The sequence below is a fragment of the Terrapene carolina genome, unplaced genomic scaffold, assembly GCF_002925995.2.
Source record: "Terrapene carolina triunguis isolate 2854851 unplaced genomic scaffold, T_m_triunguis-2.0 Scaffold38, whole genome shotgun sequence".
Lineage (NCBI taxonomy): Eukaryota > Metazoa > Chordata > Testudines > Emydidae > Terrapene > Terrapene triunguis.
In genome coordinates, this window is record NW_020664389.1 from 8,869,174 (window position 1) to 8,888,277 (window position 19,104).

Consider the following 19,104-nt stretch of genomic DNA (forward strand, 5'->3'; position numbering starts at 1 on the left):
GGAGGCTGAAGAAGAGATTTGGGGTAGGGCAAGGCTGAGGGCAGTGGGTTGGGGGGAGCAGGGGGACTGTGGGGGAGGCTGTTGGAACGGGGGCAGGGACTGAGGGCAGTGGGTTCGGGGTGGGAGGTACAGGGGGAACTGCAGGGGAGGATGAGGGAACAGGGTCAGGGTGGGGCCTGAGGGCAGTAGGTCTGAGGGGAGCCCCCCAGAGGGACCTGCCAGGGGGCCAGGTGAGCCCAGCAGTGCTTACCTGGAGCGGCTCCCAGGAAGCATGCAGCAGGCTGGTCCCTCCCAGTCCCTCTGGCCCCTTCCTAGGGTCGGGTCGAGGGGAGGGGAGGGGGGCAGGGGCGGGGGGAGTTCTCTGCCCGGCGACAGCTGCCTGCTGCCGGAGTCTACAAGCCCCGCCCCGCTGCAGCACGCAGGGGAGTGAGACCTCCCTGCCTCTCTGTGTGCCGGGGCAGGGGGAGGGCTGCGCTCTGCAGGCTCTTGCCGGCCAGGAGGGGGGCCCCGTGGGCTGGCGCCGCTGCGCCGGGAGCTCTCAGCTGCGCGCTGCCCCAGGGCCCAGGGAGGAAAGGTGAGTGGCGCCGGTGGCGCCGGCTTGCCGCGGTTCCCCCAGCGCGGCTGCCCTGTCCTCCTTTTGGGTCTTTAAATAGCCGTCCGGGGGGAAATCCCGGACATTTTTAGCTTTTTACAAATTCCCCCCGGACGGCTATTTAAAGACCCAAAAGCCGGACATGTCCGGGGAAACCCGGACGGATGGTAACCCTAATGTTTAGACTTTATGAAATGCTTGTAAGATGCTGCATGCGTTAATCTTGCTTGCAATGTCTGTATCTCATGCTATAAAGAAATATGCAAGTTTTGCTTTACAACTTTGAAAATCTTTGCTCTGAATTTGTGAGCCCAGGCACAGGAATTATCCGTCCCCCACACCCACACACCACCATTAAGGAAGGGCAATTAAGAAACATCACAATACAAAGGATTAGTGAATGTCCCTATCACACTTTGGAAATGCTACCTGCAACAGAGCTTGTCTCATAGAATGGAAGGTCAAACATAAAAGATAAAAACAGGGTCACAAGAAAATTTGTCATCTCTTTGCTGTTTGAACTCTCCCAGGGCCAAAGACACTAAAGTAAGGCAGAGATCCCCAGGGATTACCTCTGACTCCACCCTGAAAAAAAAATTGAATTGACAGACTACCACATTTCTGACATCTTTAGGAGTCAGAGATGGTAATTCATTTGTGTGTGTATGTTTGCTTGCTTTAACCTGTAAATTACTCATTTCTTTTTCCTAGTTAATACAGCTTTAGATAGTTTATTACAGAATTGGCTATAGGCATTGTATTTGGTATAAGATCTAGGGTACCAACTGATCTGGGCTAAGTAACTGGTCTCTTGGGACTGGAAGCAACCTGAATATTTTGTGATTTTTTGGTGTGACCATTTAACACTAAGTCTAGCTTGCCTGGGCAGCAAGATAGACTGGGGTGCTCAAGGGGACTGTCTGTGACTCTATGGTAAGACTATTATAGTGATCCAGGAGTTCACATTTGTTACTGAATTGGTGAAATCTAATTACAGAACATATCACCAGTTTGGGGTATCTGCCCTGTTTTTGACAGTCTGCCCTGAGATAGACACTCACAGTCATGAGCCACTCTAGGTAGCGTGACACACATCTTCCAGCTGCTGCAACAAATGAGGCAATGGCCCTATAGACAACAGTCTCATTCACTATACAACCCTGATTCATGCCCAGAGCACCATCTGCCTGTGCACTGGAGCAGAGGCACTGAGGAAAATAATAGAACATGATCATGCAGTTAAAGACCATCACAAAGTATTTGCACAAAAGGGGTTAATTAAAATGGCACAGGGAATCCTCAAAGCTGGTATTTCCTAACTTTTGAATGCTTGCCTGCACAAACTTAATGTTTTTATAATTTTTATGTGAAATAATCTAAAGTTTTTTTTAAAAAATGAAGAAAACAGAAATGCCACTATGTGAAACCATATCAGTTAATGCAGAATTAGAACCAAGGTGAGATGCATAGCATAGTCAGTCCTCTACCACTTGAGCTAACGGCATAACTGACAGCAGTTGCAGGTTTGTCATTCTCAATGAGGCCAGCCACTCAAGAAAAATGACATCTCCATGCACTTTCACAGCAGAGGAATGGTGAGACTCAAAACTGGGTTAAAACTCCAGGGTCTGAGGGAACTATACTCTAGTGGTTACAGATCCTTCTGTCCATCCCCTCTTCAGTCTGTCCTTCTCCTATCCCCATATCTCCACACCACCCTGGCTCCCCAGCTCAGTTACAGTCCTTTCACCTCCCCGCTCCGCATCCCAGCTCCTCATCTTCATCCCCACCCTGTTCAGCTCTTTGCTGCAATCTGCCCACCTCTTTGACCCGGATTTCCTGCTCCTTCAGGCCCAGCGCCTCACCAACCTGCATTTGAATCAGGCACCTTTCACCACCACCTCTTCTTCACTGCCAGGACACCAGCAGTGGGAGCAATGAGGACACAGAAGAGACAGTCTCCCTATTCTCAGTACCTGTGCCTGGCCTCTAGCACCCAAAAGAAGCAGTTGAAGGGGAAGTCCTACTCAGTTCTTGAAACTTTGGGCTGGAGCATACTCAAAAACAGATTGAATCTTTGAAGAATTCAGTGCTAAATCCTGACAAATCTCTACCAAACATATGCAAAGTGAGGTTCCAGGGTTCATAACTTGGCCAACATGTGGGTAGATTTTCTCAGGGGTAGAAACAATGATAACACCAAATTTCAAGTCCCTATTCTGATGGACACATTAGAGCTCACTAAAACAGTTTAAATAATTTGTTATCATGGGCAAAGCAGCATATCCTCCCTAAACCTCATTCTGAGATATGGCTGAACCTTTTTGTTTCAAGTTTTCCAAAAAATTCAGCCTGCGGCGAACACCCTGCATAGGTAATTTCAACTCGAACAGTTAAAGTCTGGCAAATGATATGAGCAACTGAAAAATACGGTTTTAATGGAAAATGTTGGGAAAGCTTAATTATAGGCATTGCTACCTGCATAATCATTGCTTAAAGGTTGAAGTAAAAATTCAGAGTGATCAAAGAAATTCATTATACTATTGAAAGTGTCTAATAAGCTAAAAAGGACACAAAAGATGTTAAGAATGCAAGTAATTAGAATGGCACACAGACTACTGCTGAAGAGGTTACTTTTATACATATACATGAAGCTTGCTGGAGATAAAAGAAGAGTTAATTAAACATTACAGCAAACAGGCAAAAACTAACCGCCATACAGCAATGAGGGAATCTGCAGAGAGAAGGCTACAACACTTTTGTGGAGTATGAGTGAGAAATGATGGACCAAGTACATCAAGCAACTAATTATGTTAAATTGAATAATACTATATGAAATGTCAAAAGAAAAAGAGTAATTTTATTAAGAATTACCTTAGATGAAAGTCAGATCACTCAACTCTTTAAACCGATAGGAGTCAATTCATTAGTAAGTTCTAATGGTGCCTATGAGTGTACTGTGGCCTCCTGATTAAATAAGACATTTGCTACCTTGGCACTATAACACTAAAACATTGAGTATGATTTGTCACATATATTAAGCACCTGAGCTCATATTATCATCAATCAGAACAAGATTTTTATATACTGGACCTAGAATAGAGCAGTTAATACACATCACATATTCCATCCATTTTTAAAGAAAGTGTGTGTCGGGGGGGAAGGCATCTTAACATCAATGAAAGGACAAATTCAACAGGTGCATGCATGTGTTTGTGTACTTCTAAAAAAATACAAGTTATTGCTTCTGCGGGATAGATTTTGATATTGTTTATTTCCCCTGCCAAGACTGTCACCTTATCCGAATTAAATGCTGACCAACAGATTTCACTTATTTCTTGCAAGGTAACTGTAACAGATTGATTGGAGTTTCTGCAATAATAGAAAGGTTAAATATTTCAAACCAGAGCTCAATCCCAGACTTGAGACTGAATACTGTAAGTTGTGATTGATCTCAGACCGTCCTTTTTCCCTCTGAGGTTAATTACATTGAAATACTAGATCCAAACTTTCCTGCTAAGATGTGCACAATTTCTTCTTTACATTTTTCTTTTTAGTCCTTTCAGTTTTATTTATTAAATAGTTTCAGTTTTCTTTAGAAAGCTTTATACAGTGGTTCACAGAACAGAGGAAAGAATAACGAGTACTGAAGTATTTGCGGCACAAGAGATGGAAGCTAATTTTATCACATTTCTTTATAATTCCCTACAACAGAATGAGAAGTGAATCTTCCAAAGAGAAGCAATTCCACAATTCAAGACAGCAAAGATACTGTGAAAATTGCTTCAGTGCTTGAAAGAAGATGGATGAAGATTAATGTTTATGCTGTATATGTAAAAAGGCCTTTTGAAGTAACTAAATACTAATCAAGTTACAAGTACTTTCCATAGAAACCAAAATTTAGCAAATTGGGGGGGTTACAGTAAGAGAGCCTTCTGGAAACTACTATAAGGTATTAGTTCAGTGTCCTCAATTTCTCTACTGAAGACTTGTGGGGGGACGGATGGACAATGTCAAGTCCAAGAAAGAGCATTTTTTTCACCCTGGTGGCAATTTTTCCCCTTTGCTAAGGAGTTCTGTGAGAAATCAAGAGTTAAAAGGTAGGCCCAGTCTCAGTCTTCTTTTGACCTGATCTTCCTACTTAAATTCTAGCATAAAAAATGCTAATTGTCTGGAGGAGATGATTGGGCTAAGTGCTGAAGAAACATCTTTAGAAATGGAAAGACCACTTTTCTCTCTCTCTGCAGAGGTATAGAGATAATTCAGAGCCTATTTTACTGATTGCATTATACAGTTTCATCAAGAAAACCTCCACTTTTGAATTTTCCTTACATTTGACACAGAATTTCTGACTTGCCACACAAGAAACCTATAGGAACCAGTAAGTCTCTCCTTGGGAATTTAATTCCAGCTTTCCCCATAACACAGAGATCCTGGATAAGAATCACACAGTTGAAAATTGTAAGTAAGGAATCAGAGTTTGCACAATTCTAGCCCTGATAAAAATAAGGAGGTGGAGTAATATTGCAATCATTTTGTCATTTTTCCTTCTCCCTCCTTTAAAAAAAATATTAACATTTGGAACAGCTCGAGTAAGCTGAAATACAATTCTATACCTCAAATGGAAAAGCAAGTGGTTTACAATATAACAGTGAAGACCGATAAAAGCCTGCTAAAGAGAGCAAGAATTGTATGAGATGATCAGCATCTCAGCATCCTGGAATCTAAAAAGCACAGCAAGAGGTAAATGTGACTCAGACTATATGCGGATTAACTAATGATTTGAATCCTAACTACCTCATTCAAAACAAATGCTAATATGAAAGACACCATACATAAAACCCCTCCCTCTTTAGTAACCAGTGATCTGATTAAAGTAAGCAGACAAAACCAAATGTTGCTTTAGAATAGATCTAATGACGTTCTTATTTTTGGTGCACCGAGGAAAACAAACCATTTATAGCAGAGCATATCACAAATACTTTGAGTTCATTAATTGGTCAGAACTCAGCTACATCAGTGGCTATTCACAACTCAAGAGACAACTCTGGACTCCTCTGAGATGATGCAGCTAACAAAACTAACAATAAAATGCCTGAGAGGTCAATAAGAGCTGATGGGTGCTCAGCACTTTTGAAAATCAGCCATTTATTTAGGTGACTAAGGTCCCACTTCAGCAAGGAACGTAAGCACATGACTAACTTTAAGCATGTTAGCAGTCCCAGTGATTTCAGTGGAACCACTCACATGTACTTAAAATTAGGCATGTGCTTATGTACCTTCATGAGGGATTTAGGAGCCTAAATTTTAGGATCCTAATTATTCAAGTATTGACCATAGATTTCCATTTTGTTCAACCTCTTTATTAATGATCTGGATGATGGGATTAATTGCATCCTCAGCAAGTTCGCAGATTACACTAAACTGGGAGGAGAGGTAAATATGCTGGAGGGTAGGGACAGGGTCCAGAGTGACCTAGACAAATTGGAGGATTGGGCCAAAAGAAATCTGATGAGTTCCAACAAGGACAAGTGCAGAGTCCTGCACTTAGGAAGGAAGAATCCCATGCACTGGTACAGGCTGGGGACTGACTGGCTAAGCAGCAGTTCTGCAGAAAAGGACCTGGGGATTACAGTGGACGAGACGCTGGATATAAGTCAGCAGTGTGCCCTTGTTGCAAGAAGGCCCATGGCATAATGGGCTGTATTAGTAGGAGCATTGCCAGCAGATCGAGGGAAGTGATTATTCCCCTCTATTCGGCACTGGTGAGGCCACACCTGGAGTATTGCGTTCAGTTTTGGTCCCCCTACTACAGAAGGGATGTGGACAAACTGAAGCGAGTCCAGCGGAGGGCAACGGAAATTATTAGGGGGCTGGGGCACATGACTTACGAGGAGAGGCTGAGGGAACTGGGGTTATTTAGTCTGCAGAAGAGAAGAGTGAGGGGAGTTTGATTGTAGCCTTCAACTACCTGAAAGGGGGCTCCAAAGAGGCTGGAGCTAGGCTGTTCTCAGTGGGGGCAGATGACAGAACAAGAAGCAATGGTCTCAAGTTGCAGTGGGGGAGGTCTAGGTTGGATATTAGGAAACACTATTTCACTAGGAGGGCGGTGAAGCACTGGAATGGGTTACTTAGGGAGGTGGTGGAATCTCCTTCCTTAGAAGTTTTTAATGCCCGGCTTGACAAAGCCCTGGCTGGGATGATTTAGTTGGTGTTGGTCCTGCTTTGAGCAAGAGATTGGACTAGATGATCTCCTAGTCTCTTCCAACCCTAATATTCCACGATTCTATGATTCCATCAGTGTGTGTTAGTATACAAGAATATATGTTCCAAACTCATCATATGCATAAACGAAATCACCATTTTTACACCTATATATGTAAACAAACTATACAGTTCAAAATGGAAGTGCAGTACATTAGGAACTGTTTAATATAACTGAGAATCTCTCTATAGGGTATAGTGTTGATTAAGAAAATCCTAATAAGCGAAACTGATTACTTAGCGGGGCGGTGGGGGTGGGGGAGGGAAGAGACAGAATCCCATCCCAAATGTAATTAATGAAATCTGTAAATATGGAGATGTAGTGAAAGGCTAACTAGATGTGCTTTGCAGTGCTCCTTGGAGGATCTTTCATCTTAATAGTCACCTGTAACAACGTTACTGAGATCCCATAAAGTGCTCAGGTGATAGGCACAGTGTAAGAGCCTATATCACTAGGCTAAAAGGCACTTTAAATCTAAACCTGTTTTGGGGCTCATAACATTTCCAAAGCTTTTCCTTTGAGGCTGAAGACTCATTGAGCCCAAAGTTTCCCATGAATCTTGAGAAAAAGTAGGGCAGCAGTTAAATATAATACATACACACACACACACACACACACATATACACACACGTAGATAAATCTGACTTTACGTTAAAAACTATCTTACTTTTTGCAATTTGCATGGGATATAAATAGAGTGAGAACATATAAATCCAATGGACTCAAAAGTTTACAATTTTATATAGTATACATATTTTCTTAAATTACACATAAAATTTGTGTGTGAAAACACCAAAACTAAAATCTGTTTGAAACCTGTTAAATATTCTAGTAACAAAATTTCAGGCCCCCAATTTTACAGCATCAATAATAAATTAGCATGTGCACTTGCAAATGAATATCCCAATCCTGACCTTTTGAGAAGCCGTAAATGTAAGACTGTGGTGGGGCAGCTGCCCCACACAGGCAGAAGAAGGTTAAAGCAGCCTTGGGGAGCTTGCCCAGAACCCAGCCAATTAGAAGAGGGCTTACTGAGCCAGCCAATAGGGAGAAGACTTAGTGGAGCAGCCAATCAGGGCCAGGATTGCCCATATAATAAGGGCTGCTAAGCAGAACAGAGGCAGACTCTCCCGGGAGACGAAGGGAGGAGGACTGCCTGCCCTGTAGGAGGGGTGAGAGAGACAGCACCATGGACAGAACAGTGCTGAGCAGGGTCAGGGGAGGAGAGGGAGTTCCAGCCTAACAGCTGCCAGACTGAGGCCCTGATACAAGGGTGGAGAAGGTGCTATGGCTGCAGGGAAGTGCCCCAGGGAAACGGATGGGGGAGTAGGAGGAGGGGAAGTATGTGGCTGCCGTCTATACAATCCCTGGGCCGGTAACCGGAGTAGTGCACGGGCCTGGGTCCACCCCTTTTGCTCCCCCCACTCACCACTGAGGGGAGTAGCTAGTGCATGGACTGCAGTTTGCCACTGATGCGAGTGGCTAGACCAGAGACTGCAGTTTGCCACTGAGGCAAATGGTGGGACTGAGGGCTGTTAGGCCCCCAGGAAGGTGTGGGGGAGAGAACCGAATGGGGCACAGCCGGACGGCTGTGTCCAGAAGAGTACGCTGCAGTCTTGGGAGCGGCGTGGGTCCTAGAGGTGGAGACAAGAGAAATGACAGGCGAGACACCACTAGATGAGGGCGCTCTGGTGAAATGAGAGCTAATTCCCAGGATGGCCAGCAGGAGGTGCCACGGGGATGAGTCCCGCCCCATTACAAAGACACTCTCTTGTAAGTGATAAAGTTTGTTCATTTGTGTTTCCAAAATCAATCTCTTTAACATCAAGTACAAAAACAAATAGTTTTTTGGCCTTAACATATTCATCCTTCCAAATAAATAATAGTTTCTATAGAAAAATCTGCACATTTTTGAGCTGTAACTCTGACTATGGAGAGACCTCAAGACAATTACTAAAATGTGGAACAGCAGAAAAACACTTATTAGTTTTAATAGATGCATAACTTCAAATGTCAAAATTGTGTCCACGTTATTTGTAAACATTTTATTGTGCACACCCACTGCATTATCCCTCTCTTTGCATTTACCACACAAAGTGAGCATGACCTCAATGTAAAAAGAAAAGCAATAACATTATAAATCTCATTACTCATTTTTTAGGTGAAAATAAGTCTAAAATTACCTCCATATCAATTCTGCAATGCCAACAAGCTAGCTGAAGTAGGATTTAGTTTACACAATTGTGTAAGATTATACCAGGGTACTGCTAAATATTTAGGACCAGATTCTGCTACTCCCATTAAATAGTTTCAAGTAGTCCCATTGATCTGACTGGGACTGCTCAGGAGGTGAGGGACTACACCACAGGAGTAAAGATGTCAGGATCTGGCCCACAGTGGACCAAACAAAGACAAATCTAGTTAGTTTCAGAAGGGTGTTAGCAGGATTCCTTTCAGATTCTTTTTGAGCATTAATTGTCATTGGTACTGCCTGTTTTGGGGTTTTTGGTTTTGTTTTTAATCTATAGCAATTAAGCCAACACCCCTCCCCCCACTGTACTCTTTCAAGTATAAGACCAGTTTTGAAGAATTGTTAAATCATCTTATATAGGCCTCTGCACTGTGCATTTAAAACAAAGAATGTAAGGTAGGGGCATACAGGATCTGGCAAAGAAGCACCTGGAGCAAGATGTCTGTAAGAGCCCTTCCTAATAAAGCAGAGAAATGAAAAGTGACAAAACAAAAGCAACACCATATTTCTTGTAGACAAAAGGGAAGTGTGTTTTCAAGAGCTCTACCTGGAGTCACAATTATAGCAGCTGTACAACCTAACCCCTATCAGTCATAATCTAGAACAGTGCCACTTTCTATTAACCAAGCAATAGAGAAACTAAAATTACTTATACTAGTGTATGTGAGTCACTCAGCTTGCTCCAATGCATTCTGATGACTTAATTAGGTAGATAGTGTAGCACATGTGGTTTTCTAGTCAAGTTCATCTCAAAGGCCAGATCATCAAAGCAGAATAGTTGTGTGCTCTACAGCTAGATTAAAAATACGGATTTCTTCATTAAGTGTCTTGAAGCTGACTGTGCCTCCTGGTTTGTCGCCATCTATTCAGACAATTAAATAAAGCCTCATGCTGGAAAACCAAAGCTAATAAAAGGACCGTAAATTGAAGTACAGCTGGCAATCTTTTTATTTATTAAGTCCTCAGTGTACACTGTGACAATCTCTAGAAGGCAAGGCACGTGCTGGGATTTTTTTCTTTAATATTTGTCCTCTTTCAAGGCATGACATTTCTACTGATAGGATTTGCAAACCTTTGTCATCTGCACAAAAAGGCAAAGAATAAACAAAGGTCACCTCTTAAAGCCAAGAAACATGAAACAATCAACGAACTTTGAAAAAAATGTTCGTGTCAATCAAAAAAGAAAAAGTGTGATGAGCAGTAAAACTACTCCTGAAAGAATGATCTGGCATGTGTCAGATAAAATTCCAGTTTAAATATATTATTCCAAAGCAGGAGTTAGAGCTACATATTTCTGCCTCTGTCAACAGGGCTGACTAGGAAAAGAGAGAGATCAGTGGGTAGAAGTTTGAGTTCTGGTCAAAGGGGGCGGAGGGGGGGAACCAGTTTATCCAACAAAATCTACAATGCAGATGTTTAGAATTTGGTGAATGTTAGCTAACCATAGCATAATATACAAGTTTTTATTTTCTAATGGTATGAAATAATCATCTCTTCTGCTCTTCACCACAAAGCCAGCATCACATGAATGATGCAGAATGACATACGATATTTATCTGATGGCACAGTTTGCATTGCATTATGGAAGACTGTAACATTCATAATTTAAACATGAGGAATAAATAATACAGTTCAAATAAATGCAAAATCTTTAAAGATATTTTGTTAAAAATGCTGAGTCATAACCTATCTCTCAATTAAGAAGGAAAACCCCTTTCATGAGAAACCACACTTTTCTGCAGTGAAGTCATCATTCACCTATATGCATACAGGAAGTACCTACAACAATTAGGTACCTACAACAATTGTTGGACAGGCCCAACAAGGACAATAACAGAACACCACTGGCCATCACATACAGCCCCCAGCTAAAACCTCTCTAGCACATTATCCACGATCTACAACCTATCCTGGAAAATGATCCCTCACTCTCACAGACCTTGGGAGGCAGGCCAGTCCTCGCTTACAGGCAACCCCCCAACCTGAAGCAAATACTCACCAGCAACTACACACCACACCACAGAAACACCAACCCAGGAACCAATCCCTGTAGCAAACCTCGTTGCCTACTCTGTCCCCACATCTACTCTGGCGACACCATCAGAGGACCCAACCACATCAGCCACACCATCAAGGGCTCATTCACCTGCACATCTACTAATGTTATATATGCCATCGTGTGCCAGCAATGCCCCTCTGCCATGTACATTGGCCAAACCAGACAGTCCCTCCGCAAAAGAATAAATGGACACAAATTGGACATCAGGAATGGTAACATACATAAGCCAGTAAGTGAACACTTCAATCTCCCTGGTCATTCTATTGCAGATTTAAAAGTCACTATCATTGAACAAAAAAACTTCAGAAACAGACCTTAAAGAGAATCAGCAGAACTAAAATTCATTTGCAAATTTAACACCATTAATCTGGGCTTGAATAGGGACTGGGAGTGGCTGGCTCATTACAGAAGCAGCTTTTCCTCTCCTGGAATTGACACCTCCTCATCTATTATTGGGAGTGGACTACATCCACCCTGATTGAATTGGCCCTGTCAGCACTGGTTCTCCACTTGCAAAGTAACTCCCTGCTCTCCATGTGTCAGTATATAATGCCTGCATCTGTAACTTTCACTCTATGCATCTGAAGAAGTGAGGTTTTTACCCACAAAAGCTTATGCCCAAATAAATCTGTTAGTCTTTAAGGTACCACCAGACTCCTTGTTGTTTTTAACAATTAAAACAGTTTCCTTTGTCAATCCCCTACCCTTGCTCCTCCTCAATTATTCAATCTTCTAAAAAAAAAAAGTTTGTTTTTAGATAAAATTCTCCCTCATAGGTCAAAGCTATATTTGGAAATTTGAAAATAAAATGTTATCGGTCAACTCTGAGCTATTTAAGCATGGAGGGGAAAAAACCCACACATTGCCCTTCTATTATAATCTGGGATGAAATCCTGGCCCCACTAAAATCAAAGGCAAAATTCCTATTGACTTCATTAGGGGCAGGATTTCTCTGACAATTAAATGCTGAATGGTAGAAACTTCAAACTTGACTTGCTTTGTAGGTATTACAGAACCTTAATAAGCTAGCTAAATATGAAGAAAATCAGATCAGTACTTTTAATTTAAAGATATGGGCACTTGATGCATTAAACTCCTACCGCCTTTACAAAACACCTTGTAAAGATTTTTGTTAAAATGCTTTAGTTTGGGATTATGAAGATGTACCTCACTCAAAAGAGTAAAATTCATGGAAAAACAAAAAATTGAATACTTTCCAGGTGGAACTTGGGAACTTTCCAACAGTACAGCCATATTAAGGTTGCCCTTCTGGAGGCCCTTCTCCATATTTAAAAGGACCAGCTGGCAGGAAAGCATGAGGTGAAAGGATCCTAGGAAAGGGTAATTACCTACTGTGGGAAGGAGGATGGACCATCAACTTTCTGAAAGCCAAGGATCTCACTGACAGGCACAGTGAGGTTTTCTGAGCTGGTCCTTGGTATCCCATGTATTTGAGCTAGTTATATCATAGCAAAATAAGATGACATTATGTTGGTAAAATAAAAATCCACATTCATTATGGACATTAGTGGTCTCCTGCTCTTTAGGTTTATCATCCAAATTGTCACAGGGATGCATTTGCTAATACTCATAATAATGATTCTCTACTCCACCACCTAACTTATTCAACTTGTAAGCCTCACATGATGAAGAGCTCCATCTCAAGGAATTCATAAAAGTACATGAAGAGGTCTCAACTAAAGTAGCTTCACTTAGATGCTTCAGCTCTTAACTACACATTGGAGAGAGTCACCAGGACAAGAAGTGTACACAGATACAACAGAGGTAAAGCTATGGTTGAGCCAAGTGGTGGCCATTTAATTTTTAACCTTCCCCCCAAAATAAACTCTTACCTTGAACTATTTCATGCTCAAATCTCAACACTGAGGTAATCTGGAAAGTTTGATCAAAATCTGTTCAGTCATTTTAGAGCCAAGCAAGTGTGAAATAAGTGTAAATTGTTTTATAAAAAGTGACAATGTCAATTTCTATGAAAGAGGTGGATAGAGATCTTCTTATGTCATGGATCCATTTTTCAAGATACCCACATAAGTGTTCTAGGTTAATACAGAGATTACAGAATTGGTTGTCAAAAGGTAATATGCACACATTAGACATAGTATCAGATCCAGATAGCAAAATCACAAATTTGAAAAGGAAGTGACAAAGGAAATCAGCAAACCCTTAAATTGTAGTTTTCAATTCACCAGCTCAGAGTCCTGAGGACTAGAAATCAGTAAATATAATGCTACTTTAAAATACTAGTTTAAAAAGATGAACTATAAACTAATAAGATTAACAATGGCTGTGGGGGAAAATCCTGGAAGCCACTGTAAAGGATATGGTGATAGAAAAGGAGTTTTTTTCAGTTGTTCTAAGTAAAAAAAAAAGTTATAGGAAAGAAAGTAAAATGAAAAAGTTCTGCATTGATGATGAACTATGAGTCTCAAAGGTGAACTAAAAGTGCACACCAAATAATTTGCTAAAAGGGATAGAACTGTCTAGTTATTGACATTACTTAATTATGACCATCTCTAATGGGGTCATCTGATGAAAGATCTGATTTAAGACTGAGATACTGACATTGGCTGCAGTCAAGAATATAGGAAGGTTTCTTGAACATTAGAAAAGCGGCTCACACTCACCCCAGTGGGGCACATTTCACAAGGTCATATTTTGTTGTTTTGCCTGACTTCTCCAGAACAAAAGCTATTGTCCAGCCGAAATAAAGGATTGGTGTGTCTATTTACATATATAAAGAAAATTCTAAAGCAACAACTACCTCTTTGAGAGTAATGAAAATCAGAATTACAATTTTTTTTTAAATCTTTCAATTTGCTTAGTTATCATAAGTGTCTGGAGACTTCTACAAAAACTACTCAACCTACCCTTGGCTTTATTTCCACCCATTTCTTCTACTGCAGGGGGTGGAGGCAAGGGGATTCCATCTCTCCCTCCTGCCCTCAATAAAAGCTACAGGGAATTCAACTACAAAAATCCACCAGTCATAGGAGCCATTAGAATCAAGTACCAATCCACAAAGTCCTGTGTCTCTATGCTGGATGCAGGTAGGAGAGAATGTCATGGGGAACAGTAGTGGTCTGTGCAACCCCACAGAGCTTAAACCCCACACAGCAGAAAGTGTTCTGCAGGATCAGAAGGAAAGAAGGAGCACGTCAAGGAACAGTCATTCCCTCCTTCCACAACTCCCTGTGGTAAGGACTGGATACAAAGCCCAGTGAGGTCAATTGAAGTGTTTCCATTGACTTAACAGGTTTTGAATCAGGCCCTAAATCTGCAGCTTTTTGATCCCCTCGGGACAAAAACTGATAGGAGCATTTAGGCTTAAATTATTAAAATTCTACTACAATAGGAGTTTTTTTTTGTCCTTTTGAGATCATTTCAGTGGTTTGTTGTAGCTGTCTTGCTAATGTAATAATTGGTAATTTTAAAACATTTCAGTGACTTAACTAATTGTATAATGTGTTTTAGATGTGTTTGTTGTTCTCCTTTGCAATTGTTTTAGTTAATATCTAGTTTTCCTAGATCAATGCACTTACAAATGAACAGGTAAAGTTATCCAATTTTTAAACAAATACAGCACCTAAGAGAGAAAAAAAAGATCACATCTTTGTCATATAATTTTCAAACCCATGTGAAGAGGTGGCATGGCAGAGATACTATATGCCTCAGGAGACAACCAGAATGGAATTGAGAGTGTATTTTATATGTGAATTAGAGGTAAGATGTAATGACACAGGATGAAAGGCTCAGCAGTGATTTTAATAAAGGCAGGAGACAGTACTTCCCTGTGGACTCTATATGCAAAGGAGTGAGACTCAACTAGAATATGTGAAAAGATTCAACAAAAAGCAGGAATAAATGTTTCAAAGTTGTGAGATTTCTATTAAAATTCATCTGCATTTTATTGAAGTAGAAAATTCTAACTCCGAGACTAACATTTCTGTGAGTTTATCACATGCCATTACAATAACAAATATCTGGAACAATTTCCTATCTTGTGATATAAAGTACTACATGATAAAGAACTGAAGGGCTCAATTTAAAAAGGTCTTTCCTTTAAAAATAGTTGTACATATTATAAGGCAATTAAAACAATGTGGTTAGCATCTGTCTAAAAGTAATTTCATTGCTCCTGTTATTTTGAAATTGTGGTTTGATTTTTATTTCGATATAATGAATAACCCACTTGATTTTGCAATCTCCAGGGTAATGGCAGTTTTAATTGCTATCCTTTATTATGTGCTTTTTAGCAATTCTCAAAAAACAGCAGTTATCTATGGCTCTAATACTGTTGAAATATGAAGCAGAGTTCCAGAGAAGAATTATTGCTTTTATGCCCCCCCCTTTTTTAAATGAGGGGGGAAGTTTGTGATTTTGCACCGATCTCTTTCTTTGAATCATTAAAAAAATATATATATATCTAAGTAAAAGACCTGAAGCAAAGCAAAATGAATGGGATGAACTACTGGAAGAAAAAAATCTTGCTCTTTTTTTTTTTTTTTTGATCCTCTGTGATAATTGCAGTTCTGGCCTGCTGCCAGCGAGGCTGCACACACTATGATGTCTGGCCAAGTAAAGTAATCTCTTGGTTCAGATCTGAAGTCTGTGATGAAAATTACAAAGCAGAGACAAAATCAAAATGCCACCTGTGATTTTATGCTAAAACTAATTTGATGGAAAGGGCAACACAATGCAAACAGCCTTTTTAACAGAGTCTAAAGTCTGACTAGATTGAAACCAATGTTAATAGATGGAGATAGGTATTGTGAAAAGAAGTTGGGCTCTGCAGATGTTCTTTTTAAACTGGCAGTCTGCTTCTGTCTGACAGGTAAATTGCTCTGAAATGATGTTTGAAGTCTGAGGTCAAACTTTTTAAGACAAGAATTTTAAACTAATATACTTTTACTGGAATCTTTATTCCCTTGCTAGACTATGCAATATGTACTAAACAAAAGTAATCTACATTTCTTCATTTCCTCTCCATACACCATATGCACTATAGGTCAAGAAACTTATAAAGAGATTTTTTTTTTTTTTTTACTGTTTTTTTTTTTCTTCCACTGAGGGGTCTACATTGGAGTAGGTTGCTATAGAAATAGTTGTCCAACTGCAACAATCTCAGCAATAATCCAGAATTGAATCATTGGCCTCTTAAATTGAAAATGTAAGAAATAATCATGATACATTGCAAGAACTCTGATTAGCTTACAAGGAGCCAATGTGGTTACTCAGCTCATTTGCTTGTCATTAATATCTAGAAACAGATTATCTAACAAGGAGTTTATTGCCTATATAACTGTGTATGGTGTAAAAATGAACAAAAGGAAATACTGCAGTTTTGTTGTACTATTATAAATGTTTTTCAGAAGGTGAGGAATTTCTTGAGAGATGTTCCCATTTTTCAGTTTCTTTGACTTTGAATCTGGCCCTGTGTGCATTGTGCAGGCAACATAATAATGTATGCCTAATACAGTAATATGAGCAATCATATCCAGGATAGCACTGTCAGAATTAGTGTAATTTAGACAGTAAAATAAAATTTAAAAAAGCATCACTATCACTTTCTTTTGGGAACTGCTGTTGGTGCCATTACTATTTATAGTAAAGTTCAATGCCATATATTTATTTTATTTATAATGTTGCACATTGAAGAAAGACAGAGTATACCAGTAAGAGCAGCTTCTAACAATGTAGATGGTCTGAATCTCATTTGCTAGATTTTGTTTCATATATGTTGTCCCATCCAAAATTCAAGGCTCATGTGGAGTATTAATCAAGTATGACAGCACAGGATTTACCGAGCTCTCATGAAATAGCATAAACTGTATTTCTGTAACTGTGCAAAAGAGTACAGTAGAACCTCAGCGTTACAAACACCAGAGTTATGAACTGATCAGTCAACCACACACCTCATTTGGAACCGGAAGTACGCAATCAGGCAGCAGCAGAGACAAAAACAAACAAATAAATAAATAAAAGCAAATGCAGTACAGTACTGTGTTTAAATGTAAACTACTAAAAAATAAAGGGAAAGTTTAAAAAATATTTGACAAGAGAAGGAAAATGGTTATGTGCTTGTTTCATTTAAATTAAGATGGTTAAAAGCAGCATTTTTCTTCTGCATAGTAAAGTTTCAAAGCTGTAAAGTCAATATTCAGTTGTAAACTTTTTAAAGAACAATCATAATGTTTTGTTCAGAATTACGAACATTTCAGAGTTACGAACAACCTCCATTCCCAAGGATGCTTAACTGTTATATATTCTCTTTGGGAGACTTATGCAGCTATCAGAAGAAAGTGTTTCTAACTTCACTGAAAACAATGGTAACTAGATGGAGTGCAAGCACAGTGCATTTTGGCAATTAACTTATAGTATATATTTGTATTTCAGCTATTTCATATTTTCAGTACTTTGCTATTTCCTTTCTTCAGTGATGTTTTCTATGGATTTAGTATTCTCTTTGATCTTCACATTCACTTTTGCACTTTGTATTTTTTTTCTTTCTCCACCGCCCCAGCAGTGTTAATCAAAGGAAACCTTTACCAAGACTCCTTAACCTTCTGGTAACTATATCTTAAGGCCACTCCTTACATATTTTCTTTCATATTCTAGAAGAGCAATTCAGTGCCACGTAGACCCGAGAGTACTCACTAAACTCTGAACTTTAGAAATATAGACATGCACAGAGAAGCATTCACACCAACATAAAATAAATTTTGAAGAACAAAGATACATATAGCTATTCAGAGTAAATTAAAATATGTAAGTACCTACCTGGAATAATCTGACCAAGTAACTGGTGGGACCTGGACAGGCTGAGTACAGCTACAATGACAAAAAAAGGATAATATTCCCATTTCATGATGTTTCCTTCCTTGCATTACACCAGCTCAGCAGCATTTAAGTGTTATCTGCAACAAAAGTGGAAAGAAGTTGGACTAGGATGACAGTTTATAGTCATTGGCAATTTGGAAGAGCTTTAAAACACTTTTAGCCTAGTACATCCCTGTCAAATTCACTGATTTCAATATAGTTCTTTATTCAAGCACTTTTGATTCTTTGTAATAAATAGTTGGTCGTAAAATATGAACGAACATGAAGCCACATACTACAGCAGACCAGTCACCAACAGTGGCAGATGCATTGAAGGAAGACACGAGAAACCCCATAATAGACAATGTATGATTATTTAATGCTGTTGGCTGGCCGAGCTAACGTGTAAACTTAAGCACATACATAAAAATCTTTCTGAATTGAGGTTTAAATCAATCCCTGCTCAGGAAAGCACTTAAAACACATGTTTTACTTTAAGCATATACTTAAATCTCTTAAATAACACACATGCATGGCTGCTTTTCTTAGGTAGGGTTTGTTGAATAAGGGCTGTAGGGATCAATCTTGCCAAGGTACTGAGCACTCTGACTGGATTCAGCAAAGCACTTAATTATGAAAAGGCAAAACTCCCACTGGCTTCTATGGTGCAGGATCCACTCCTGGTGGAATTCTGAGCTAAAAAAATTAAGAATTCTGCACACAGTATTTTAAAATTCTGCATATTTTGTCCATATAACACAATATAATCACACCAGTTTCAATTATTTTGGTAATTTAATATTTCAAAATACCTGTCAGCAAGTATGTCTGACTATACAGACAACAAAAAAGATTCCCCCAGGAGTAGAGAGTTAAAGAAACCCCTATGACAACTCAGTTCCTGTTTCTCCGTTATGCTTTTGTTAGGTGCCTCAGTCTGGGTGTGTCCCATGTGCCAGCTGGGCACACCTTGCTGGGAAAACTTGGCCACTCTGGTCTTTTAGTCGTCGTTTTTTTGCCCTGTCCCCTAGGATTACTACATTTCAAGTTCCCAGAGAGAGGACACTACTGGGGGGAGGGTGAGAGGGAAGGGGACCTGG

The 19,104-nt window shown here is 39.9% G+C and overlaps 1 protein-coding gene across 3 annotated transcripts in view; it reads right to left on the bottom strand.

Moving 5' to 3' along the window:
* ROBO1 (roundabout guidance receptor 1) overlaps nt 1–19,104 on the bottom strand; it is a 1,048,580-nt gene that overhangs the window by 855,366 nt on the left and 174,110 nt on the right. For all 3 annotated transcript variants that reach the window (XM_026652616.2, XM_026652620.2, XM_026652612.2), the window contains exon 2: nt 17,966–18,102. In XM_026652616.2, the coding sequence (XP_026508401.1) occupies nt 17,966–18,053 (88 nt within the window). In that variant the 5' untranslated portion in view covers nt 18,054–18,102. The remainder of the gene's footprint in view (nt 1–17,965; nt 18,103–19,104) is intronic.